The 26,268-nt window shown below is 38.2% G+C and overlaps 1 protein-coding gene across 2 annotated transcripts in view; it reads right to left on the reverse strand.

The window, feature by feature from the left end:
- LOC5576751 overlaps positions 1–26,268 on the reverse strand; it is a 58,934-nt gene that overhangs the window by 17,572 nt on the left and 15,094 nt on the right. Inside the window, exons 3-8 of one of the 2 annotated variants that reach the window (XM_021852663.1) lie at positions 24,536–25,951; positions 9,215–10,568; positions 8,897–9,110; positions 8,574–8,825; positions 8,055–8,396; positions 7,877–7,993 (exon numbers count right to left, since the gene is read on the reverse strand). In XM_021852663.1, coding sequence (XP_021708355.1) covers positions 7,877–7,993; positions 8,055–8,396; positions 8,574–8,825; positions 8,897–9,110; positions 9,215–10,568; positions 24,536–25,951 — 3,695 coding nt within the window. The remainder of the gene's footprint in view (positions 1–7,876; positions 7,994–8,054; positions 8,397–8,573; positions 8,826–8,896; positions 9,111–9,214; positions 10,569–24,535; positions 25,952–26,268) is intronic. The other variant, XM_021852664.1, reaches the window with a different exon arrangement.

Consider the following 26,268-nt stretch of genomic DNA (forward strand, 5'->3'; position numbering starts at 1 on the left):
TCATGATTTCTAATAGCTTTTAACGCTTGAGTATAGAGTTTCTTGAATTATCAGCACATTATGTTTTTCTATGATAATTGCGAACCATGCTTACTTATGGCTACTTAAAGAGAAAACACAAATTCAATATCTAATGATAAACTTTTCACTTGCCCCACCTGATAAGAAAATTGACGTTGTTTAAATTTAGTTATTTTTAGGTCTACGTCGAATTAATTCTAAAACTTTTTTTATTGTAGTTTGAAACTGTCACAGAGGACAACTAAGAAGTGGTACAGGATATTATTTTCCGAAACTTTTTTCCACTGAAAATATAAAAATAAGATTGTACGCCGCCAACTTGTTACGGAGTAACAGTTGACAGGTTAACAATTTTTCGCTCTTTTATGCAATAATGGCTGAAACATCTCAGAAATCTCTTACCTATCGTAATGTTTTCAATGGCCTCAAAGGTTTACGCATGAGTTTAAAACGTTAATTCACATATTCAGTAAAATATATCAATTGTTTTCACTTACCCCATTTACCCACTTGCCCCGCGGTACCTTACAGTATTTGCTTGGATACCTGGACACTGCGGGATCCGTGGCAACGAAGAGGCTGACCGTTTAGCAGCTCACGGTAGACATTCAACTTTCTACACAAAGGAAATTCCTGGCCAAGATTTGAAACGCTGGATCACTACGACCATTAGGGACTCCTGGGCGCTTAAGTGGCTGAACACACGTAACCTTTTCTTACGAAAAATTAAATATGATATTACACGATGGGTTGACCCCAAAAACCATCTCGAGCAAAAAATTATGTCCAGACTTCGCACGGGTCACACAAAGGCTTCTCACAATATGGGAGGGGAGGGACCTTTCCGAAGAATCTGTCCCGCTTGCAATGTATTATACTCGGTGGAGCACTTCATCATTAATTGTCCTCAACATCAGGCTGCTCGCATGCTGCATGACATTCCTGACTCTCAACAACGACCCTGACAACATCACACGACTTATGAATTATTTAAAAGCAGGCATTGCAATCTCATCTGATGAACGAGATCATCTTTGGATAACGGAAAGATATTATCTGTAATCCAAGAGCGCTCTGAAATGATATCATCTCTCAATCTTGAGCATTAAAAGATAACAGCTGTCAAGACTGTTTGGTGGTTTGGAACAATTTACCATTTTAAGTATTTGCTTTTATTATGCTATTTTTCAACGTTTCTTTACAGAGTTACCAACAATGATTGGAAAGCAATTTTGGAAAACTTTTTTTCTTCGAATATACCGTCGTATTTGGAACCAAGTGTGGCGAGAAATCATTGTGAAATATTGGTAAACCGTGGCCAGCCAAGCGATTTTCGAGAGATGAAAGCTATACTGTTTCTGAACGACACAAGCTTTTTCTTGTACCTGAATGTTGGGCTTGTATTATTTTTATAATAAAATTACAGTATTTCCAAGAACAAAATTCTTTTTTTTATAGAGTGAGCGGGAAGTTCCTCTTGGTCACTTACATAGTGAATATATTTACTTGAGTTTTCAGCTGTCTAGTTATCAAGGAAATCTAGACTATATGACCATTTGTTTCATGAGCAGATTGTTATCTTCCGGTTTTCTTGTGGGGCGGTTTTGAAAGATTCCACGTAATGCGATGAACTGCATCTAAGAAACTTCGTAACTTATGTCATTTAACGTCTTTTCAACATAATTTTCGTTTCGGTGCAATATGGAGTGAACATTGTAATTGTTGCCGCTAGGAATCATGTTCAATTGACTGGATTCCCATATGCCACGGGATGTACGTCAACTAATCAGAGTTCAACACGGGGATAGCTGTTGGTAATTATTGGATAGAGCTCAAATGTTGAAGTGTAAATATGTAAATGAATTGACATCAAGAAATGGGCTCCTTCTGATTATCAATTGAAGTTATTTTTATTTATTGCAACAACTGTATCAATTCAATGTAATTTTATGCTTTTATTTCCCTAAATTTAGGTTTTCGATAAAAATTGATCGATATTTATCAGAATTTTGGTTGGTTGGTCAGAATGGACTAAGCGTTTTATAATGATTTCGATAAAGCGTACTCCAAGCATTGTGAATCTATTTGAGTAATCATCTGTATCAAAAGTGCATCGTAAAGATCAGAATTATTTGAGTTCTTGGCTTATCTTTACAAGGCAAAAATATCATGTTTTCCGGTCTGTCTGAACACCCACCAATTCATTGTCAAATGTGTTTGTTTCTCATGGTGTTTACCCCAAGTAAATCAAACGCGGGGATTGCTTAGCTCAAGATGACTCATCTGAGCATAAGATACTGACGAAAAATTGATCATAGAGCGCTAAGATGATATCTCACAATTCGATCCATATCATACTCAGATGATCGAAAGATGGGATAAAATGTAATGCCTGTTTAAAAGACATCGAACTATACCACAACATCTAGCCATCCTCCCCGACAGAATAAATCAACTTGACCACGCTTGACAACGAATTCGTTTAATTGAACCACCCTAGAATACAGCCTGGAACAGATCACGCACCCGCACCTGCACTATCCAACGGAAATAGCTTTTATATTACGAATGATTGTCTTTCCTTAACCAAAAAATGTTACTCTGTATAAGTATTACTGCCCAGGAGGGCCAATGTAACGCCCTCTTTTTTCACGGAGACGAACCAGCCACTGCACAGTGGTGCGATCTAGAACAAATGTCGGCCAAAACCTCAAACTCTCTTCAAAATAGCTGAAATCATATTATTGACATATTCGATGCCATATTTAAGTATTATGGACCTTTATTTTCAAATGTTTCTAGTTTTGGACTGATAATTAGAATATAAAGATTACATTTTCAACTTTTTCAATCTTCCATACAAAATGGTCAACTCGGGCAAGCTAGTTCTCAGTTATTTACTGACGGATTTAAACAAAATTTTCACAGCATGTCAGGCATAAGTTGTATTTCAACATATATTTTTGAATATTTTTTCCATACACAACTAAAATAGCTAAAACAACAAAGTGAAATTTTTGACGAAAACTTATAAACAATTACCCAAAAATATGATATTAAAAATATGTTCATTTCTTCTAAATTTCCAACTATATCTTTTCAATACGCTAATTATTCAAATTTGTGAAACAAATCACTACGGTGAACTCGTGATTTGAAAAATCATTCGAAAATATATGTTGCAATTCATGTGATATCAAAAAAACTGTGGACATATTATGCAAATGTAGGTTTAACCCTGCCTCAAGTACCATAAATTTAATCAGTTTCAGCATGATTGACATGTCTATAGCTTAAGCTGTTTTCATACTTACTTGGGTAGAAAAAACAAATCCACGTAGGGATTTGTTCCAATTTGTTTTATATTATCTGGAGGCTGCATTCGAAGAAAATAGTTTCTTTCGAACATGTTAATAAGCCGAGATAATTTGTGTTATTTTATTTGGTAAATACATTATTAAGTATCAATTAAAATTTTAGTTCAAAGCACTTCAATAGCATAATACAGTGCCTTTCCGATTTTGGCAACACCCGATTTTGTCTACCCCCGATTTTGGCAACACCCGTTTTTGGCAACAATTTCTTCCCGATTTTGGCAACAAGTCCAAAAATCAATGTTTAGAGTTCTCAACCTAATGGGTGCTCATAAATAACACAAGGTCTATAAAAATCAAAATTAAATCGAGTATTTCTATTACAAAAGGTAATAAAAATTGCAACCTTTGTAATTGAATTTGCATTTTGAATTGTGCTTTCAATCGTGATAAATTAAATTCATATTGTGTCTCAGTTAATATTTGTGGAAGTGCTCATAAGAACACTAAGCTAAGCAGGGCTTCGTGGCCGTGCGGTTAGTGTTACCAAGCATTTTTCCGCATCGAGTCAAGGGGTGTGGGTTCGATTTCCGTTTCAGTTCGGAAAACTTTTCGTCAGAAATGTATTTCGATTGTGCCACTGGGAGTTGCATGCTATTCCGTTGTCTAGTGTGGTGCTTTCTTCAAAGGGCAAATCGTCCACTGGAAGCTTAACGTGTCGTTGTCTTTAAAAGAAAACTGAGAAGCAGGCTTTGTCCCAGTGAAGACGTAATGCCCAGAAGAATAAGAAGAAGAAGATTGTGCCTCATATTCTAAGGTTTTGCACCTTGCAAAAGTGAAGCCAAAATTATTTAGACAATCAAAAATACTTCAATCAAATCATGAAATTTGATCCCACATTTTAGCAGCTCCAGAAAGCAGCAACGAATCAGTAAAATAGATATGTTAAACATATTTGTTGCTGGCAAGCACTTTTGAAGCTACACTAAGGCAAAATTCTTTAGGAATAATTATGATTTAGCGTCACAACATTTATTGTTGAAGTTTTTAACTTTTTCTTTTGATATTGGTGAAGAATTTCATTACTAAATTTCATAAGTCAATTAATTAAAATTGGAAACAAACGCAATGATTAATGCCTTATTAAAATTATCAATCGATAATAATGTTTGCCTTTTATTTCAGTGATCTTGTACTCAACATAGAAAGCGGGTCATTCCTTCTAGTGATTGCTATGAAAATGATTTCAAGTAATGGTTTTTAAATAATTCAAAGCTATTACTTATGAAACTTTAGACCCCATTGTTGAAATAGTTAAGCGTTAAATGAAACCCCAATTTGGCTGGTTCATAAGTCATGATCCTACAAGCTCGATTAACGTGTTTCACACGTGAATTTTCACTAATTGTAAAACACTTCAAACGATGGTGTAAAACCAGTCGCTATCGGCAATCCAAAATTAAATGTAAAACACGTTAATTTACAAATTATCGAAAACGTAGCAGTAGGATTTATTAGCGATTGGGTATTTTCCGATTCCAGGCACCCATTACGAGCGCCCGGTTTTTCCAAAAATAACTTGTTATTTAACATGTCAGGCGTGAATGGCAAGTGTGAGTCCTTGTCACGATAGGCAAACTAGTTCTACTAGTGATGGATATTGCCATTGTAAAACACGTTCAAATCTTGTGAAAAAATCGTTGCTGTCGAACCAAAGTCAATCTTTAACATAATCATAGATTTTACACGTTATTTTACTTTGCCAATCGACACGACAGATGCACGTTGAAAAGAATATGGATCGAACGTGTGGATTTTTTTTTTTGGATCCTGAGAATGTTTAATTGGTTATTGGAGATTATGTCCACATCATACTAAACGAAAACAAAAAAAAACTCTTAAGATTTCTAGAGTCTCCTGTAAATTCCTAGCGAGGTAATTTGAATTTCTAGTAGTGTTTTGATCCTGTGAATAATAAGGTAGGTGTTTAACATGATTGTGCTACTTTTCTCCGAATGACCTTTCCTCTTATGTCATTTCCCCGAAAGATGCGTTTCCCCTTAAAGTGATGCAGTTTACAGAGTACAAGAATAGTTTTTTAGTGACAGGGTGTTGAACTAGACAGACCGATAACCAATCAAAAGAAGGAGATATTTGATCGTTCTAGACTAAACACATATTGCCAAAAATGCTGAGGACAGCAAAACTAGAAAGAATCGCCAATCAAAATGGAACAATTAATGACAATTATGAATACTAAAAACTTTTCGGGGAAACAGGCTATTTGGGGAACCGACATTCGGGGAAAAGTAGCACAACGTAAAACACATATCATGCTCAATTGAAACTCATTTCAATTAAAAATTATAAGAAGCTTGTTTGTGTTTTCTACAAACTTACGAGTCGCAGATCATGAGATGTAATTTTTTATGTTTGCTTTTTTGACTGCCATCAATCATTCATTATGAAATGCTTTACTTTATCAGAAACATAAATTAAAGGAGCAAATTTTAACCTACTGAGTTATGGTCAAATTTTATACTGAAGCCTAGAAATTGAACTTATATTTGATGTTAAATAAATTACAAAAAAATTTCATGCCGTTTTGTACTACCCAGCGCTTTTGTTTTGTAATTACGTCTTTGTAAGAATACAGTAACATATTTTATTTCTTTCTTCTTTTCTCACAGTTTTAAGAAAATGCCCATCTCTTGAATAAAGGTCACTTTTGCGATTATTGATTTACATGGCCCACTCATACAAATAGCTTCTAAAAAATCATTGAAGACGTTGTGGGGTAAAAAGTATGTAGAACGTTTGGATTCGTAGTACAACCCTACGGAAAACTGCTTCGAAGTGAACCGTTCCGAAGTCTCGATGCAATATGGGCCATAAGGATGATGTAATAATATTCTAATGATGTTTTCGAAACCAATAGTTGAAAAATAAAATTTAAAATATAGGTTCCGATTTTGGCACGGTTTTGTTTTTGGCGACTGAAAATTTCGACTTTGTTGCCAAAAACGGAATCCCACTGTATTTTATTTTACCAACTCAATATCCGTTCCATAACAACTGTGTAGATGCAGAAGATTCTTTGGTAACGATGATTATCTAATAAATATGTTTTCCCTTCCTTAATAACCCCGAGGATATGGCCGGCGCTGTATTGATTTATTGACTTTTAGCTCTGGAATTATGCACATTAATAATGCTTTGCACGGTCATTATTTTTTATAACTTATAACTTGAATAAGCTAGTTTTATAATTGACAAGAGATTCCCATGCCCTATTTAAGGCTTACAGAACTCATAAGGGTAAAAAATACAAGTAAACAAAAATTCCCGAATTTGGCAACATCCCCAATTTGGCAACATAAAATTCACCCGTTGTTGCCAAAATCGGGAAGGCACTGTAATACAAAATAAAGTGTGAACAATATTATATTAAGCTATAATTCCAAAATTTCATAGGGGCGCATAGAGTCGTAGCAGTAAGCGCGCAGCTATTCAGCAAGACCAAGCTCACGTGGGTCCGAATCCCACCGGTCAAGGATCTTTTCGTAAAGTAAATTTTCTCGACTTCCCAGGGCTTACCTGCCACACGGTATAGACATGCAAAAATGTTTAATCGGAAAAAAAGTTCTTAGTCAACAACTGCGGAAGTGCTCATATGAAATATGAGCTGAGAAGCAGGCTTTGTCCCTGTTGGGACGTAACGCCAGAAAGAAGATGAAGAAAAAGATAGGTGCGAGTAAATCGTTCCTTCTCGGGATGCCATTCATGGCTACTACGATTGCAATGCACGTACTAGCGTATCACAGGATTCTCATTATTCAACTAGAATTGCTCTCCGTATACCTTCAAACGCGTTGAAAGTGGTCTATCGCAAGTTTTCGCAAAATAATTTGTACCTTACTTGAAAGCTCTTGTTTTTAGCTTTCGAATGAACTTATTCTCATCGCGGGCATTCGCGGGCTACTAATGTCTTAGGGTACTTTTATAAAAAATAATATGTTTTTTAAAGATTTTTTTTGTCTAAATTTACTTTGTATGAATTCAATCAAAAATTGTATTCTGTTTAGGTGTACTTTATGTATCTACAAACAATTTCTCTGAAGATACCATTGTGGTTTGAGCTCTCTTTTAATTCATAAATAGCTGGTGAAAAATGGATTGCAATTATTAATTTTCTTGAAAAATCATGTCCACGGTTCACTCAAAGAGTTGTATAAAATTCAAAATTCAAAGAATCTGCTTCAAACGTTGGAATATTACCGGTCGGAGCAAACAATTTTGATTTTTGAGGTTTTGACCGCCTTCGAACCATAGTGCACTGGCTGAAAGTCTCCTTAATAAAGATAAAATAAAAAAATAAAATAAATAACTTTGAACCGTTTGCGTTTAAGCTTTTACGAATGGCTCAAAGTTTTAGGCAACAAATAATTTCAAGAAGCAACATCAAGTAACCAAGATATCATTTGAAGGTTCAGGGTTTCAATTGAGTAATTTCATGCAATCTGGGCTAGTCTAATGCTTACCTTCTTCGTGAGCCAAATCGATTCCAACATCGAGAGGAATCTCTCTTGCTCCGAACTTGTAGAAAAGAACACGACCAAATCGTCCGATGTCTCACGAACCTCCTGGCACTCGAATTCCTGTTCCGAAAATAGCGTTTCCATTAGTTGAGCGCTTTATTAAAACCAACGTGGACCTTACCAAAATACACCACCAGTTGGACGACACCGCTGGAATCTTGACGGCGGTCATCTCGTCGATGCTCGCGCAAGTCAGCACTTCCACGCCGGAGTTTTTGCCATAGAAACTAGTCATGTTAGTATGGCTGCGGTCATCACCACCCGCACCTCCCAGGGTAATGCCATCCACCGATGACTGTCGGCGGCAACTACGGGAAGGTGAATTTATGATTCCACCGTTCTGAAGTAGCATGCCACCTTTGGTCGGCGTGCTGGTGGTTGAGTTAGACAGGCGATCGCTGCCGCAGATAATCGAACTGTTGAACCGAGTGGGGGTGCTTCCCGTTGAACGGATGGAACTTATCTGTTTGGAGAGATATGGGTCAATATTTGAACAACGGAACAATCTCAAGTAACCACTAGTCCGCTAATTCGCCTTTTTGAACTTATAGGACTATTCTAAAGCTCATATAAAGCATGTGAGCTTTGGAATAGCTATACATTAGCAGGATTGGGTGAATCGAAGTGTAATCCTACTAACCTCACTAGAAGTATCCAACATGTTGGAGTTGCTTAGCTTTCTCTGCTGACTAGACTGTTGTGGATGTTGTTGAGCATTTGGGTTGACATTTTCCTTGGCCGGGGACACCATGATGCTGGAATTTGCACTGATTGAAACGGTGTTTCGCCGCAGCGGTGCACTGAAGTCTTCCCGAAGGGTCAGCAAGTGGTTCGAGGTCAAGATCAGAGTGCAACCCAGAGTCTTGCGACGTTCTTGAAGTTCAAAGAGCTGCTTTTGATGGAATGGGAGGGTTGAATATGAATATGAGGAAAGCTTGGAGATATTCAACACAACAATCTTACCCCACTTGCGGCTTGGACAAGAGCTTGAAGCCAATCGGACGCAACGTACTCATCAGGAGCTGCCAGCTGTAAGGCTCCGGTCCTCAGCAGCAGTTCGAAACAGTACGGTCTACCAGAGCTGAGAGATCGTCGAGCTCCTTGGCACTCGGCCAAGGTGACGGCCCAAGTTGGTAGCTTTTGAGTAGCATCCGCAAATAGGTATAGTACTCCGGCTCTGTAATGAATCAATCATGTGATAATGTGTGATAATGTGGGTAAATTTGATAGTACGGGACCCACAACATACAAAAGTTAATATTCAATGAAACTTTAACTTACTTCAGCAGGAAGTACCCGGCAGACCATTGATCTACGAAACCGGCATGCGACATTCTCCGGTGCATCAGTGGACCCTTTATATGCGGTCCAAGTGGCTCTTCCTCACTTCCAAGTGATCCAGCAGGAACATTCACCACTGCGTAGTACTTCCATTTGTCCTCCCGGCTTACATTCGAGTTGTCCCGCACAAAAGCCTGCAGCGGTGCTAAATGATCCAAAGTGAGCTGGCCAACAGCTGGCAATACCGATCCACCTCTCCTGGCACAAAGCTCTAAGCTGGCAACCAGCCCATCCGCCGGATATGGTCCTCCAGCAAGCAAAACCTGCTGCATATCTCGCGCCGAATTACTTAACAGCACTGTATTGCCGTACGGTCCCACCAATATCACATCCAATTCCGAATAAGGAAGCACAAACTTATTACATAATCTATTCCTAACCTGGTCCGTTACGTACAGCGTTTTATCGGTCAAGAAAACCAACACCGGCGTCATATACCCCTCCCGACTGTAGCCATTGTAAAGCTTGAAAACCTTCATCAACGCTTCGTTCTCGTTGCGAAAGATGTGTAATCGATTGCCGTTGAAAATCTCCACCGGAATTTCCCCCACTCCAACGCCCCCGCCGTCGAATTTGATATCCCCAAGGGCTAACCCGTAGCCGCCTTCCCCAACATGCGAATCATTCAGTTGAATCCGATCCAGCTGACAAGCAGATGAACTGAGCTCAATTTCCATTGCGATCTCCGCGTTCAGATCTTCGATTAGCTCTCGGTTCAACGTTTTAACTCCCTTCGGGACCAGGTTGTCAAAGAGCTTCTTTTCCGTGCTCAGCTTCGACTGGAAGAAGCTGTTCTGCTTGATGGTGGCTTCCAGAATCTTCTTCTGGGTCACATTCCGTAAGAATCGATTGATTAGGGAACTCTTAGAAGTGGACGTGGAGCTCAGCGAAGTGGTCATGGGATTGGGCCGTCTGGTTAGCGGTGGCATGAAATGGACCTTTTCCGGCGTCAGCAAGTCGACGTCCGAAGGCTGGGGAGTTGTGGTGCTGCTAGTCGAGGGGTAGTCCAGAATGACGATATCGTTACTATCCTTGTCGGTGTCGTTGGTTGTGGTGGTCACCGTAAGGATATCATCGAATTCTTCGGACATGAGCTGGCGATGGTCGATGTTAAGATGTCGCGCTGGAGGACCTCCACCGAGATTGAACAGATCGGGGCTCATGCGGGCACGGGATTCCAGCCTTGTGGTGAGGGATTTCTTTCGCAGCGGAGACGACAGATGGCGATTCTTGCTGCTGATGATCGAGCCACGTGGGGAGCTGAGATTGCTGTAAGGTTGGTCGCGTGGAATTGCTAGAAAGATAGAAGGAAAATGGTGAGTATGCAATATATGTACATGCTACATACTAGAAGCATATACATGAGGTAATTTCCTAGATAATTGAAAAAAATCAATCGAATCTCTTGAAAAGTGTGGCAGCCATTGCACAGTGGGACGGATTGAGGTTTTAGGAGGAAAAATGGAACTCACGCCTTCAATTGTGATTTTACGTAAAAATGATGTTCTACAAAGTTGTTTCTAATATAAAAACAATTTTTTTGGTCGGAACGAAAATTAGGGTGGCCCTATGTAAAAAAAGATAATCATTAAAACTTTTTTATTTTAAGGAATATTGACATAGCTTATTCTACAAAGTTGAAGATCGGAGAATTTTAAGCTGATTTGATAAAAAAGTTTTTTCCTAGCTAAAAAATTGACCGTTTTAGAGCATTTTTTGCTATTGATGTAGGGTGGCCCATCAAAAATTGTTTTTTTTTTGTGTTTAATTTTTATTATTTCAAGTTTCTTAGTGAAATTGGCTTCCCATTACTTTCAAGACTAATTGAAACGCAAACATAAAAGATATAGCTAATGGAAACAAATAGATACAAGAGTCTTTTTGTAATGAAAATTTAATTTACTTCCTTGGACATAAAGTATCATCGATACTAATACATACGATATACGAATGCAAAAAGAAAAATATGGCAAAGAAAGCTCGCAGTTAATAACTGTGGAAGTGCTCCTAACAACAATAACCTGAGAAGTATGATCTGTTCCAGTAGGGACGCGATGCCAAAATTAAAAAAAGAATATTGATACAATTTTTTTTCTGATGAAAAGTTAAAGACTTTTTGATAACCAAAAAAAACATGTTTATACATATGTTTGTATAGTTGGAAAAACAAAATGAATTGTGTTAGCATGACGATAGTGTTTGTCAGCTTAAAAATGTGAATAATCGTATTATACTTCGTCGGATCTGTTTGCTAATGATATGACTGGTTCATATATAATTAACCGTTACTAACTGATTTTTGAAGGAACTCCCAAATTTACTATAATGTTCAATTTTCAGGCATGGATATCTTTAAATTATAGCCTTAATTAATCAAAACATCTAAACATGATCAAATAATGCATATAGTTATTCTTCTTAATCTAGCCTTGAAAGTCAGCGTCATAATAAGAAATCGTACTCTAGTAATATACCGTTCCAGATACGATATATCTCCTACGGTGGACAAATTACTAGTAATTTGTCGGTGGACAAATTACCTAGTAATTGAGCATTCGTTACTTCCAATCAGAATGTTTCCCAAAGAGCCCGGCAAATCCCAGAACAGAAGTATTCGGAAGTTTGGGATGAGCCATGTCAGGAAATTCAACCGTGAGGTAAATTTGGAAGACAATTTCAAAAAACTTTTCTGCTTATTTATATTGCTGAGCTCCTTTGACTCTTTTCGGAAGTACGTATATAAGAATATGAAATAAGTTAGTTTTTTATTCCGATTTAAAACCGAAAGATTATTATTATTATTATTTATTTATTTATTATTATTTATTAAGGAGGTTTTAACTTCAATGTCATTCGCCTCCAGAGAAAAAAAAATGAAAAATAAACAGAAAGATATATGCTTAAATACTATCTAACAATTTACATTTTTTAAGAAAATGAACTAGTCTGTCTTCATTTGACTCGTTGTTGTTGAGGATGTTAGTGATGTCCGAGTCCAGATTGGCTTCAGATCTTTCTGTGTCATACAAAAAAAATCTTTTTTTTTGCCCCAACTACATGTACATGTAAAAAACGTTTGTTTTTCATGAAAAATGTTAATAACTATTCACCGACAAAATAGTATAGGCCTCAAAATATGCGTCTCAATCGTTCAAAGATGAAGGAATGCCAACTTTGATGAGATATCTAAAAATAAAAAAAATATAACACAAAAGCTATTTTTGAAAGGGACACCGTACATCAATAGCGAAAAATGCTCTAAAACGGTCAATTTTTGAGCTAGGAAAAAACTTTTTTTATCAAATCAGCTCAAAATTCTCCGATCTTCAACTTTGTAGAACAAGATATGTCAATATTCCTTAAAATAAAAAAGTTTTAATGGTTATCTTTTTTTACATAGGGCCACCCTAATTTTCGTTCCGACCAAAAAAATTGTTTTTATATTAGAAACAACTTGTAGAACATCATTTTTACGTAAAATCGCAATTGAAGACGTGAGTTCTATCTTTCCTCCTAAAACCCCTATCCGTCCCACTGTGCATTGATATGTACAGTCAGTCTATGTTATATTGACAATTCGAGTGACAATTAGAAATTCGGCAGTCAAACTTTCGGCGAAGTTCGGTGTCGGCATTCTTATTTGGTGCTTCGTCGACGCATAAAGATTGCCTTTGTCGGCGTAGCATTTCGGTAGAATACCGACGCCGAACTTCGGCGAACTTTTGTCGGTGATATTACTGATAATTCATTTCTCTTATGAACTTCGGTTTAAAGTTAATCTGGATGCACAATACTATGCATTAGACTGCTGCTTATTTTTCAAAAGTTCTTAAAATCAAAAATTCATGTGCTCCTATGAATTCAAATCACATTAAAAGAGATACTTCAAAGTTTGCGCTAAAAACATTAAGATTTAGAGGTGGCGCAAGCGTCTTGAAGGTGAATTTTCAAGTTATAAAAAATGGCCTTCAGTGAAGTTACCATAACTTCGTTATTTTACAATCAAATTTTGAAACTTTTAGCACCATTGTTTTCAAAATTTAATTTACGAAAACTTTGTATAACATGAAATTTGTCGCAAATCGAAACTAACTGACTAATTAAAAAAATCATCTTTGTTTGACCTTAACTTATTTATGAAGCCTCAACCGATTCCAAATCTTTTAAAACGTTTTTGAAGCAAAATTAAGTTGTTTTCAAATTGTTCATACAACACATTTTTCTAAAAAATGGTATTGACTTAGTTATGCAACAAAAACTACCCAAAACATATTTTTTTTAATGAAAAAATCAAATTTCTTCTGCGTTCATGAGTCCTCTCATGGCGTAGTGGTTAACGCGCCCCAACTAGAGATCGGGGAGTCGTGAGTTCGATTCTCACTGAGAAGACGTGTAACTTTTTCGCAAATCTTCACATCAATTTGTCCATCTAATCCAATTGCAAATTATATGTAATGTTTAGCTTTTCGGTAGTTGTTAAACTTCCACTCGGCTGGTTTGCCGTAAACCACGATTCATAATTAAAACAAGTATTTATCGAGCAACGGACTCATGTTCCGTAACCGGTCGTTTGAGAACGTCGCGACCCATTGGAAGCCCACACAATAGAAACCTCAGCCAGCGCAGTTGCTGGCTAGTGTAGTGTCCTATTCCTATATCTAAAAAACAATGCGCTCTCGGGCTAGGCATTGGATATATATAGAAAGCGTTGTGTTTGGATGGGCATCTAATTCTTCCGAAAGAGGTGCACTTTGCGAAAGAGGACCACGTGATTATTGAGCTGAAATCGAATTCAGGTTAACTTCTGCGTTCATGAGTCCTCTCATGGCGTAGTGGTTAACGCGCCCCAACTAGAGATCGGGGAGTCGTGAGTTCGATTCTCACTGAGAAGACGTGTAACTTTTTCGCAAATCTTCACATCAATTTGTCCATCTAATCCAATTGCAAATTATATGTAATGTTTAGCTTTTCGGTAGTTGTTAAACTTCCACTCGGCTGGTTTGCCGTAAACCACGATTCATAATTAAAACAAGTATTTATCGAGCAACGGACTCATGTTCCGTAACCGGTCGTTTGAGAACGTCGCGACCCATTGGAAGCCCACACAATAGAAACCTCAGCCAGCGCAGTTGCTGGCTAGTGTAGTGTCCTATTCCTATATCTAAAAAACAATGCGCTCTCGGGCTAGGCATTGGATATATATAGAAAGCGTTGTGTTTGGATGGGCATCTAATTCTTCCGAAAGAGGTGCACTTTGCGAAAGAGGACCACGTGATTATTGAGCTGAAATCGAATTCAGGTTAACTTCTGCGTTCATGAGTCCTCTCATGGCGTAGTGGTTAACGCGCCCCAACTAGAGATCGGGGAGTCGTGAGTTCGATTCTCACTGAGAAGACGTGTAACTTTTTCGCAAATCTTCACATCAATTTGTCCATCTAATCCAATTGCAAATTATATGTAATGTTTAGCTTTTCGGTAGTTGTTAAACTTCCACTCGGCTGGTTTGCCGTAAACCACGATTCATAATTAAAACAAGTATTTATCGAGCAACGGACTCATGTTCCGTAACCGGTCGTTTGAGAACGTCGCGACCCATTGGAAACCCACACAATAGAAACCTCAGCCAGCGCAGTTGCTGGCTAGTGTAGTGTCCTATTCCTATATCTAAAAAACAATGCGCTCTCGGGCTAGGCATTGGATATATATAGAAAGCGTTGTGTTTGGATGGGCATCTAATTCTTCCGAAAGAGGTGCACTTTGCGAAAGAGGACCACGTGATTATTGAGCTGAAATCGAATTCAGGTTAACTTCTGCGTTCATGAGTCCTCTCATGGCGTAGTGGTTAACGCGCCCCAACTAGAGATCGGGGAGTCGTGAGTTCGATTCTCACTGAGAAGACGTGTAACTTTTTCGCAAATCTTCACATCAATTTGTCCATCTAATCCAATTGCAAATTATATGTAATGTTTAGCTTTTCGGTAGTTGTTAAACTTCCACTCGGCTGGTTTGCCGTAAACCACGATTCATAATTAAAACAAGTATTTATCGAGCAACGGACTCATGTTCCGTAACCGGTCGTTTGAGAACGTCGCGACCCATTGGAAGCCCACACAATAGAAACCTCAGCCAGCGCAGTTGCTGGCTAGTGTAGTGTCCTATTCCTATATCTAAAAAACAATGCGCTCTCGGGCTAGGCATTGGATATATATAGAAAGCGTTGTGTTTGGATGGGCATCTAATTCTTCCGAAAGAGGTGCACTTTGCGAAAGAGGACCACGTGATTATTGAGCTGAAATCGAATTCAGGTTAACTTCTGCGTTCATGAGTCCTCTCATGGCGTAGTGGTTAACGCGCCCCAACTAGAGATCGGGGAGTCGTGAGTTCGATTCTCACTGAGAAGACGTGTAACTTTTTCGCAAATCTTCACATCAATTTGTCCATCTAATCCAATTGCAAATTATATGTAATGTTTAGCTTTTCGGTAGTTGTTAAACTTCCACTCGGCTGGTTTGCCGTAAACCACGATTCATAATTAAAACAAGTATTTATCGAGCAACGGACTCATGTTCCGTAACCGGTCGTTTGAGAACGTCGCGACCCATTGGAAGCCCACACAATAGAAACCTCAGCCAGCGCAGTTGCTGGCTAGTGTAGTGTCCTATTCCTATATCTAAAAAACAATGCGCTCTCGGGCTAGGCATTGGATATATATAGAAAGCGTTGTGTTTGGATGGGCATCTAATTCTTCCGAAAGAGGTGCACTTTGCGAAAGAGGACCACGTGATTATTGAGCTGAAATCGAATTCAGGTTAACTTCTGCGTTCATGAGTCCTCTCATGGCGTAGTGGTTAACGCGCCCCAACTAGAGATCGGGGAGTCGTGAGTTCGATTCTCACTGAGAAGACGTGTAACTTTTTCGCAAATCTTCACATCAATTTGTCCATCTAATCCAATTGCAAATTATATGTAATGTTTAGCTTTTCGGTAGTTGTTAAACTTCCACTCGGCTGGTTTGCCGTAAACCACGATTCATAATTAAAACAAGTATTTATCGAGCAACGGACTCATGTTCCGTAACCGGTCGTTTGAGAACGTCGCGACCCATTGGAAACCCACACAATAGAAACCTCAGCCAGCGCAGTTGCTGGCTAGTGTAGTGTCCTATTCCTATATCTAAAAAACAATGCGCTCTCGGGCTAGGCATTGGATATATATAGAAAGCGTTGTGTTTGGATGGGCATCTAATTCTTCCGAAAGAGGTGCACTTTGCGAAAGAGGACCACGTGATTATTGAGCTGAAATCGAATTCAGGTTAACTTCTGCGTTCATGAGTCCTCTCATGGCGTAGTGGTTAACGCGCCCCAACTAGAGATCGGGGAGTCGTGAGTTCGATTCTCACTGAGAAGACGTGTAACTTTTTCGCAAATCTTCACATCAATTTGTCCATCTAATCCAATTGCAAATTATATGTAATGTTTAGCTTTTCGGTAGTTGTTAAATTTCTTAGGATAATTTAAGGTTTTTTTTCGCCAGAAATTGTGTTTAAAAAAATAATAAAACTTAACTTTATAAATCATCTTGTATTAATTACGAGTAGTACAGTCAACTCTCCCTCACTCGATATTGAAGGGATTATCGAGTTAGGGAGGTATCGAGTTACAGAACACAAAACCAATGCAACTGCGATCCAAGGGACTATCGAGTTAGCCATGAAAACCAACTTTTACTATGATTCTCTAACTCGATATCGAGTAAGGAAGAGTTAACTGTACATATATTTTTTAAAACGTGCTAAAATATTTTTGTTTCAAAATTATTAAACAATTGTTGCAAAGTCCTTTTTAAAAGTTTAACAAATGAGTAAATCCTGTTTCAGCTTTAGAGATAATGTTTAACTGGCAAAAATTTGATAAAACTGGCATTTTTCGTAAAAAAAATCTTGTTCTTGTGCAGTTTTTGTTGAATAACTTGGTCGAAACAATTTTTTAGTGAAATGTTTTGTATGAACAGTTTGAAAACAATTAGATTTGCTTTTTGAAGCATGTTAAAAGATTTTAAATCGGTTGAGTAGTCATGAAGAAAAAGATGACATTTTGGTAAAATGAGGATGAGGAACTAAATTAGTTTTGATTTTCAACAAATTTGGTGTTCTACAAAGTTTTTATAAATTTTATTTTGAAAGGAATGATGTTTCAAAAGTAATTGAAAAATAACAAAGTTACTTCACAGAAGGTCATTTTTATAACTTGAAAATTCACTTTCAAGCTGCTTGCGCCGCCTCTAAAAGTTAATATTTTTGGCTCAAATTTTGAAGTTTTTCGTTTTATGTGATTCGAATTCGAGAGAGCACACGAATTTTTGCCGCACCCTAGTATGCATGCTATGCAAATTCTGAAAAAAAAAATCTTCTCTATACACTCAAAATAATCCAAACGTCATTGCCACGTGAAAAATCACGTGAACGATTACAAATGAATTTGTCCCTTGCTCTACCTATCGAAGGTAACAATTACCGGGTTGTACGTGATAGCAGATGATGTGTAAACATCTCTGGAACATGGATACTGCTGAACTACTCGATTGATTCGCTGTTATCATACTTAAATTTACTCAGGCCAACCCACAAAGACACCCACTTACTCTTGCAAACCAGTTGTTTCTAAATCCATATTGCGCTTGAAAAATAAATGCATTTCAATTTTATCTCATTAATATTGCTAAATTGGAAAACTGTGTTTTTTTAAACTCATAGCATTTATTAAAATTGTTACGTAATTCTAATAGTAGCTTCAGCTGGTAACCACTAAAAATCTTCGTAAAAGGTACGGGAAATTGCAGGTAGCTATGATGTGAAACTCCAGTGAAATGGGAGAGAATTAGGTGTCCATGTGTTTTTTTTTGTGTCACCTACGATTCACGTAAGTGCTACGTGAAAAGTGCGATGGAAAAAAATAACAAGGTTTTCACGTAGCCTTGACGTGTGGATTATTTTGAGTGTAGAAATCTGAGAAGAAACTTTTGAAGGTCCTATGGAATACTTAGTCGCATTACACTCTCTCAATGACCGAGCGAATAGCGTAAAAGGACTGTAGGAGCATCCATTTAACACAGCGAATTGTGACTCATCAAATATTAAGAAAGTCCGTTCTGTCACATGACCGTTAGCACCGTTTTCATGTCAATTTTTTTGTCGTTTAAATTTTTGGAATAACCCGGGGCAAGATAGGCTAGTGTCATTCTTGAGTGCAATATAGACACCTAAAAAAAATACGGATTACGGTGAAATTTCATCGTAATCTCAACAGCTGAAGGCCTTTTGGTGCGTCATCACAAAATGGCTTCTTCCAAAATCATTAACATATTGTTATGATAGTATTGGTATTTGCAACATCGATGAAATATAACTGCTTATTACCTGATTAAATGGATAATTTATGGGAAGAAAAATGCTTTAGGTGGTATTTCAATATTTAATCAACACTTTCAGATACAGCATTATCAATTTAGCGACAATATACATGAGATTTATATTCTCAAAAAAAATCATGCCGCATTTCGTTGCCTCACACAACTGCACTTGTAAATAGAAGGTGCTTACCTTTTCGATTGTAATTTAGCGGTAAGCATTTGTATTTTGGATTCCATTTTGCGTTCACTACACTTCCACTAAACAAATCTATTATTCACTTTCCTTAAAGTAACACATTTCCACCGGGATTTCAATATTTATAAAGTTTTATCAACCGCATCACTCAAAACAATTATGGCGATGGTTTTCACTTGTTGCGAATCGACGCCGCCGCCGCACACTGAGACATGCCTGTGTTTATAGTCTAAAATATTCAACTTTTTTTCTGTTGTATTAATTTTCAGTGCGGAAAGGTTGGGCAAAGCATAGAAACTTGAAACTCATACGTTGTTTGTTTTTCGATTCTCTCAAATTACAGAAACCATCTCTACGAAGCATAAAATCATACCAAGTGTTTATCAATTTGGACCACCCAAAATAATTGAAAAGCTCCACAGTGCGATGCGTCGGGATGCGTCGGGACGCGTCTATCGTGTGTGCACAATCATCGCGATCGTTGAGCGCAGTGATGTCAGAGTTGCTATCTGTAAAATCATAGCATTTAATGTGGATTGATCACAAAAATCATTAAAACTTTATTAAATCAGTGATCTTGTGATGGAAAACTATTTGCAAAATGATAAGTTTTTATAAAATGCAGCAAATGTTCCGAAAACAAGCATATAACAATTGCTAGAAAAATCTGTCACCAATCACCTGGCAACACCGTCATCCCTTGCAAACATAAACCATACCGATGCATAACAAAAATATGCGATAAATCCAATAAAAAACAGAGAAATTCCGTTGCCTTTCATTAAATTGTAATGTTTTCTTTTGATATGTACTATTGAACAGTTGATTTTGATTTCCAATACTCGTCAATCTACTAAATTGTCGATGTGTTTACATAAAAATATGCTTAACACAAATGTTATATTTTTTGTTTGTTTGTTTTGAAAATATACATGAAAAGGCGACACTAATACTGTTGCATCAATGATGATTCTAATGATTCTTTGAGTTACACGCCGCTTCACCTGAAGGTTCGGTGAAAAATCACCGAACAATCAGTAAAATCATTGAACAAAATCATAGAGAAAAACAAGAAAATGGATCGACTGGGAATCGCACTCCTGACCTACCGATCAGGAACCATTCTTGCTACTACTAAGCCAGCTTTCACTGCTTGATAGTGGTGTGCAAAACTGAAACAAAAGGAAGCTCATGCCTGCCATAGCGGCTATCACACGATTTGACAGAAGTTCGGTGAAAATAATGCTGTTACCGAACTGATCGTTAGTATTTCACAGGGTTAAAATTGTTTCACAGATTTTTGTTATTTTAACATAGACTGACTCGTGTAAAAGGTCCGGGGGTCTCAAGAATTGCTCGCCAAAAAGCTAGATTCTAACTTCATGGTCTTTGTTTGCGAGAAAATGTAACGATGTGCAATTCTTTGCGATAAAATATGTTATTGAGATGCCGCCATTGATATGTATCTGCGCACCGCATGATTGCAAAAAGGGACAGGTAGGTGCTTTTTATGCGACGAGTGTTTGCGCGCCTAGGTCAAAAGCTAGCCAGAAGCAAGGCGGGTTCACAGAGTTCAATGCACACACCTTGGCCAGAAGATGTGTAGAAGAGTGAAAGTTCAGTCCATTCAAGACAAAGTGAACTGAAGAGCAAGCATGAATCCACCAATAGGCTTCGCTGACTAATGTTCTCGCGAAGAAATCTAAGGTAATAAACTTGAAGTTATTCGAAAAATCAATCCACGCGTTTCAGTGCAATTTCAATCCAATCCGGTGAAAACCCAAATCCCATGAGCTACCGTCGGAACAGTCTTTTCCAATCTTTTTTATTTACTTGTGTATTAAAAACGATGACTTGTTGTATTTACGGGTGTTTTTTTTAAAGCTATTGAGATAAAAATTTGCATCAATACTTTTGGCATGCATGTTACTGTACAAAAACGGCCGAAAATACGTAAGTACCCCTACTGCCCATAACTGCATGTTTGTCACATTCGACATTTTTGACAATTTGTAGTTGGCTTTAGGACATTTGGTCGAAAGACATTTGGTCGAATGACGTTTGGTCGAATGACATTTGGTCGAAAGTACATTTGGTCGAAAGGACATTTGGTCGAATGGCTTTAAAACTTTTTCGTCGAAAGATTACTTTGAAATGATTGATCGAAACATCGTTTGGTTCAACTGAAATTGAACCAAACTAGATTTGTTGCGCAATGTTTTATTTTACGGTTAATTTGGGCAAACATACTTTTTTCATAAGGTAATAACGAATCTATTTACATGAGTATTAGTACCTACGCTCTACAACGTGATTAATATATGTTCTTGTGACTGAATAGGATACATTATTCTTGTAAATTTTCTTATTCATCAATATTTTTTTTGGAAAGCGGGTAGAAGGTCAAAGGTAATCAAGGACTGTTGAATTTATTATTCTTTCAGAATATCATCATTCTTTTGAATAATCCTCCCAAATTTTTTGTCGCTCAGTTATTAGAACTTTAAACATTGTTGAGTTTATTATTCTTTCAAAATGCTATCGTTCTTCATATATAGCTGCTGATCTTTATCCAATAACAACTTCCAGTGTGAGTGCTTCGATTCTTTATTAAGTATACAGTTTTGCTGACTACGACCGTTCGTAAGAACAAACCTGATAGGCATAGAATAAATTGATCACCTAGAGTTGTCTGCATATAATTCACTTTTACACGTAGAAAGAGGCAAATTTTAATGGCTTCAAATAAAGATTTAGACTTGCTTCCATTTCAGATCTGTTTATCGCGATTCATCCAATTCACAGAATCTGCTGGAATAAAATAAACGACATCATGTAACGTCTACAACGCAAGGGGTCAATCGATTTTGTGGGTGAGTCTGGGAGATCAAATGAATCCCGAAATATCGCTCGTCACGTACTGAAGGCTTAAAGTTTCTTCAAGGCATACCAGTATACCAATGTTGATTCCTTGCACTTTATCATGTTGTTCTAGCACTCCCAGTAATAGCACCTACCATACACGCTTTCAATTTAGAACACGCTGTGTTTTAAAACAAAATGTCACTCTGCAAAATAATCTGAAAAAATCCTATTCGACGAAATTTTTGACTAAATGTCCGTTCGACCAAATGTTATATTCTTATTATAGGAATCAAATTCTTTTCGACCAAATGTCCGTTCGACGAAATGTCCATTCGACCAAATGTACTTTCGACTAAATGTCATTCGACCAAACGTCATTCGACCAAATGTCTTTCGACCAAATGTCATCAATGGGGAGAGTCATCAAATAACAAATACTTTCGATCAACTTACTGAAATCTGCGAGATTGTTCTAAAAAATTCGAAAAAATACCAAGTTGTTTTGTCACATTTGCAATTGAAACCGCATAACAGTCACATTGAGATTATACATGAGCCTCATATTGCAGTAGCAACGAAATTTCTGGAAGAATTATTTTCTGACTATTCACCCAATATGCGATATGATTTGTACAAAATTTCAGCCTTAAAAAAGCATTTTTGAATTCTTAGCGATTTTTTGAAATTTTAGTTTCCTCCCATACTGCAATAAAACTCAAACTTGGTATCCCATTTACTCAATGCCTACTTTTGTCGAATGTTACAAATATGCAGTTATGGGCAGCCTAGGCCATGGAGAAAGAAAGATCAATTTGGTTCGTGTTCAGAAAGTTATCGGGTGACCCATCTAGCCTCGTATTACCTTATATTCTAAAGCCAGGTGATAATTTAACATATATCTATCTTGAATTTTGAACAATTTTCATAGGACCCATATGGAAGTAAGATTCAAACATCTAGAGAAAGAACTCCCAATTTTACCTAGTGCAGGCTTGTCCATCTTTTCTGATCCGCGGGTCAAATCTCAAAAACCATAAAGTGAGGTGAGTTGACATTTTTCGAAACACCATTCAGTCAGTTGAAAAGGTTTCTTTTGGAATGATAGAAATAATAAAGTTTTCTACCTCTATTTTTGGAATTGATAGAAAAAAATCTGTAACAATCGCTCCTAGGATTCGGTAAAGATTTTGAGAGAATTTTGCGCTCAAGTTTATGTCGCATTCTAGCCCGGATTCTTTGAAATATCCTGTGATTTGCACAGGAATCTGTCAGAATTCTACATAGTATTATTTGAAAATCCTTCCAAGGGATTGTGTTGGAAACATATAAGGGTTTACGTAAGAACATTGCCCTGAATGATGTAAGACTCTAACCCAATATGAATTTTGAAATCCTGCTCTGGAACAATGGAGAATGGTGTCCTGATCAGCCGTATGACGCAACTTAGTCGCGATGTTCTCACAAGAGCGCTGAACGGCACTTACGTCCATCTTCCGAATACAATTCCGGATCGTCGTAGTCAACTGCTTCGTATCCTTGGCCTGCCAATAATTTTTGTACCAGGGCTGTTAAATGTCATGAATTTTGACATTTGAATATTGCTAATATCATCGCTCCTAGTGGAAAAAGTCATCGGAAAATGCTTTTCCCGGTGACCTTTTCCGAATTACTATCGGTTGCACATATTTGCTGATGCGGTATTTCGCATGCGAGAGAGCTATAAGCATTTATATTATTCCAAAATTTTGACATTTAACAGCACTGTTTTGTACACTAGGGCACTGAGGGAGCCGAAAAAACCCTCACCGGGACGACACTGAGGCAAGTTGATCGGGTTCCTTTCTTTCGGCACGTGCGCTAAAACCGTAAAACCGTACAGCACGCTCGCGGAGTGCTTGCCGTTTCGACGCCATCTTCGATTGAACTGACCGCATCGCTTTTTTAGGGGGTCCAGAGAGCAATTCTCTTGGAAAGAAACAAATTACGCTCTTTACTTTAATTACAGCACGGTATTGAAATAATTCTCATTTTTCACTGAACACCCGTTACGCAAGATTCTGTCACAAACACTCACTAACCCTACAAATGAATCTGTGACAATTAAGCATAGAATTTAGTGGTGAACTTTGCTAGACTTCTGCGTGGCCGGCCCAACTTCTGTAAGAATTTTGCCGAAGTAATCCAAGGAAATCATATTTCGAACTGAGAATTCTGTACAAGATTTTGTGAGGAATCCGCTCAATTTTTGTGCAAAATCGGCCTAGGATGTTGCTAAAATCCAATTAGTATTGTTTAAAATTTTGTGTGTATCCAGCATTTAATTTAATGTGTTTGACCAATATAACCTTTTCACAACATTTGTAATTTCTATTTACTATAAAATAGTGTAGCCATATTTTTAACGTTTGCTCAGTAATGTTAAAAGTCAATTTTGAAATTTATAAAAGAGGAATAAAAAAAAAGTTTTTTTATTTAAGTACTTGGGGACTGTCTGTTAATTACGTAAGACATTTTTCGGGGGTTTTCAACTCCCCCACCCCTCATGGTAAGATTTTTTGATTGAATATTAAAAAGAAATTGCATCCCGCATTTCTTACGACCCCTTACGAGACCCCCCTCTCCCTATAAACCCTTACATAATTATTGGACCGCTCCTAGACCGAACAGTCCACAGGCCCGCCAGATATGAAAAAGTCGCGGGCCGTGCCTTGGGAAGTCCTGGTCTAGTAGCTGACTCTCAATAAACACAAAATTTGCTTAAAATTTCATACTTTAACTAATAAAGAACTCACCTCCTTTGCTCTCCGACTGGGAGCTGTTCTCGCTTCCACAAGACGAAACCGTGCTGCTCTCCATACGGTTCTGTTGGCCCTTTTTGTCCGCCGGCTTTTCTTTCTTTTCCTCAATGTTCGCACGCCCATCCAACTCCTCTCGGGATTGCTTACGCGAGAACACCTGTACGCTTCCCTGATCTTTGGTAATCCATTCCAATCCATCGCCTCCGCTACGTGGGGTCGGGGCAAGCAACGGAGCCGGTGCCACTGCCGTTACGGAAACCGGCGTCGTGGCATTCGAACCAATCACGTTCATTTTCTGGAATATGTTCGATAGTTTCTTCTTGATCTGAGTTTTTCCGATGAACGAAGCGCTCGTGGTTTCTCCTATAGGAAGCTCTTTCGGAGTGCCGCCGTCGTCTTCTCCGTCGACTAGCGGATTGCCTTCCGTTCCCTCGTAGCAGTAGGACACTCCAGTATGCTCGAAAACGGTACTTTCACCGTTGATGATGTACTTGTTCCGATATGGTGCCTTCGTCACCGGCTGATCGACTTCGTCCAGCGGAATTTGTTGTGGCTTGTCTGGACCAACTTCCTGCTCTTGCTGTTTTGGATCTTCCTCATCCTCCACGCTATTCTTACGACTTGGAGCGTACAAATCTTCGTCGTTCTTGCGGCGCAGTTGCTCGTCCACGTTGTGAACATACTTTTTCTGCTGCCCATTTAGCTTATTACCTCCGAAACCTCCATCTAAGCTCTTGGAGAGGAAATTTTTCGGCTTCTGAACCACAGTGAAATCATCGATCATCGAGTCGGTCGTTTCCGGAATGCATTCCTTGACCGTGGACAAATCTTCCGACCCTTCCGGAACACCTCGCTCCGGGAGCGATATCCCGAAGATGTCTTTGAGCGAGCCAAAGATCATCTTGCTGTTATCGATCACGGAGAGGTGATGGACGTTAAATTTCTTGACCTTCTTGGTGAGGTCGTATTCCGGGACCACAACGTTCGTGTACATCATGTTGCGTTTGGTTTTCTTCAGGCAGCTGCTTTTCGGTTTCTTCTCCTTGCTCCAAACCGATTTCACAACTCTCTCAATTCCAGAAACACTATTTCCGTTGAATTCGTCCAGATGTTCAATGTTCGGTTCGCTGTAATAGCAATTGTCGGAAATGATGTTGTTATTATTATTGCTCTGTCCGATGCATTCGCAGCTGTTCGATTTCCCCTGTTGGTTATAGTTGGATGCTCCTTCATTGCTGCTTCCCGAGTCCAAACTGGAATTCGAATCCGAGCAGCTGCATTTGTAAAAGTCTTTACCGTCTTTCGCTGCGTGCTTTGAGGCGCTCCGTTTCTCCGGTGGTCCGTACTCGAAGATCCCCGAATTGTCGTACTTTACGTAGTTCTTTTCGTCTTCGATGTTCTCAAAGACATCTGCAAATAAAATATGAGTCTCATTATAGGTACAATTCATCGCATCAACCTTAGGGACTTAGGGTCGATTTTGACCTGAAAATTCAAACATCTCGCAATGCAAAAACATGACCGATTTCAGTTCTGTTTGGCTTAAATGGAAGGCGCACATGCCTAGATTCAGAAACCCTCCGGCCCCGAGAGCTCCGGATTAAGTCATTGTGGCCACCGGGAACCTGCTACATCTGGAACAAGCCCCGTTGGGGACCCTAACTTCGACGACCGGTATTTTCGTAACAACTCAAGTAATATACATTTATACCTGGTTTAGAAAAATC

This window comes from Aedes aegypti, chromosome 3 (genome assembly GCF_002204515.2).
Source record: "Aedes aegypti strain LVP_AGWG chromosome 3, AaegL5.0 Primary Assembly, whole genome shotgun sequence".
Lineage (NCBI taxonomy): Eukaryota > Metazoa > Arthropoda > Insecta > Diptera > Culicidae > Aedes > Aedes aegypti.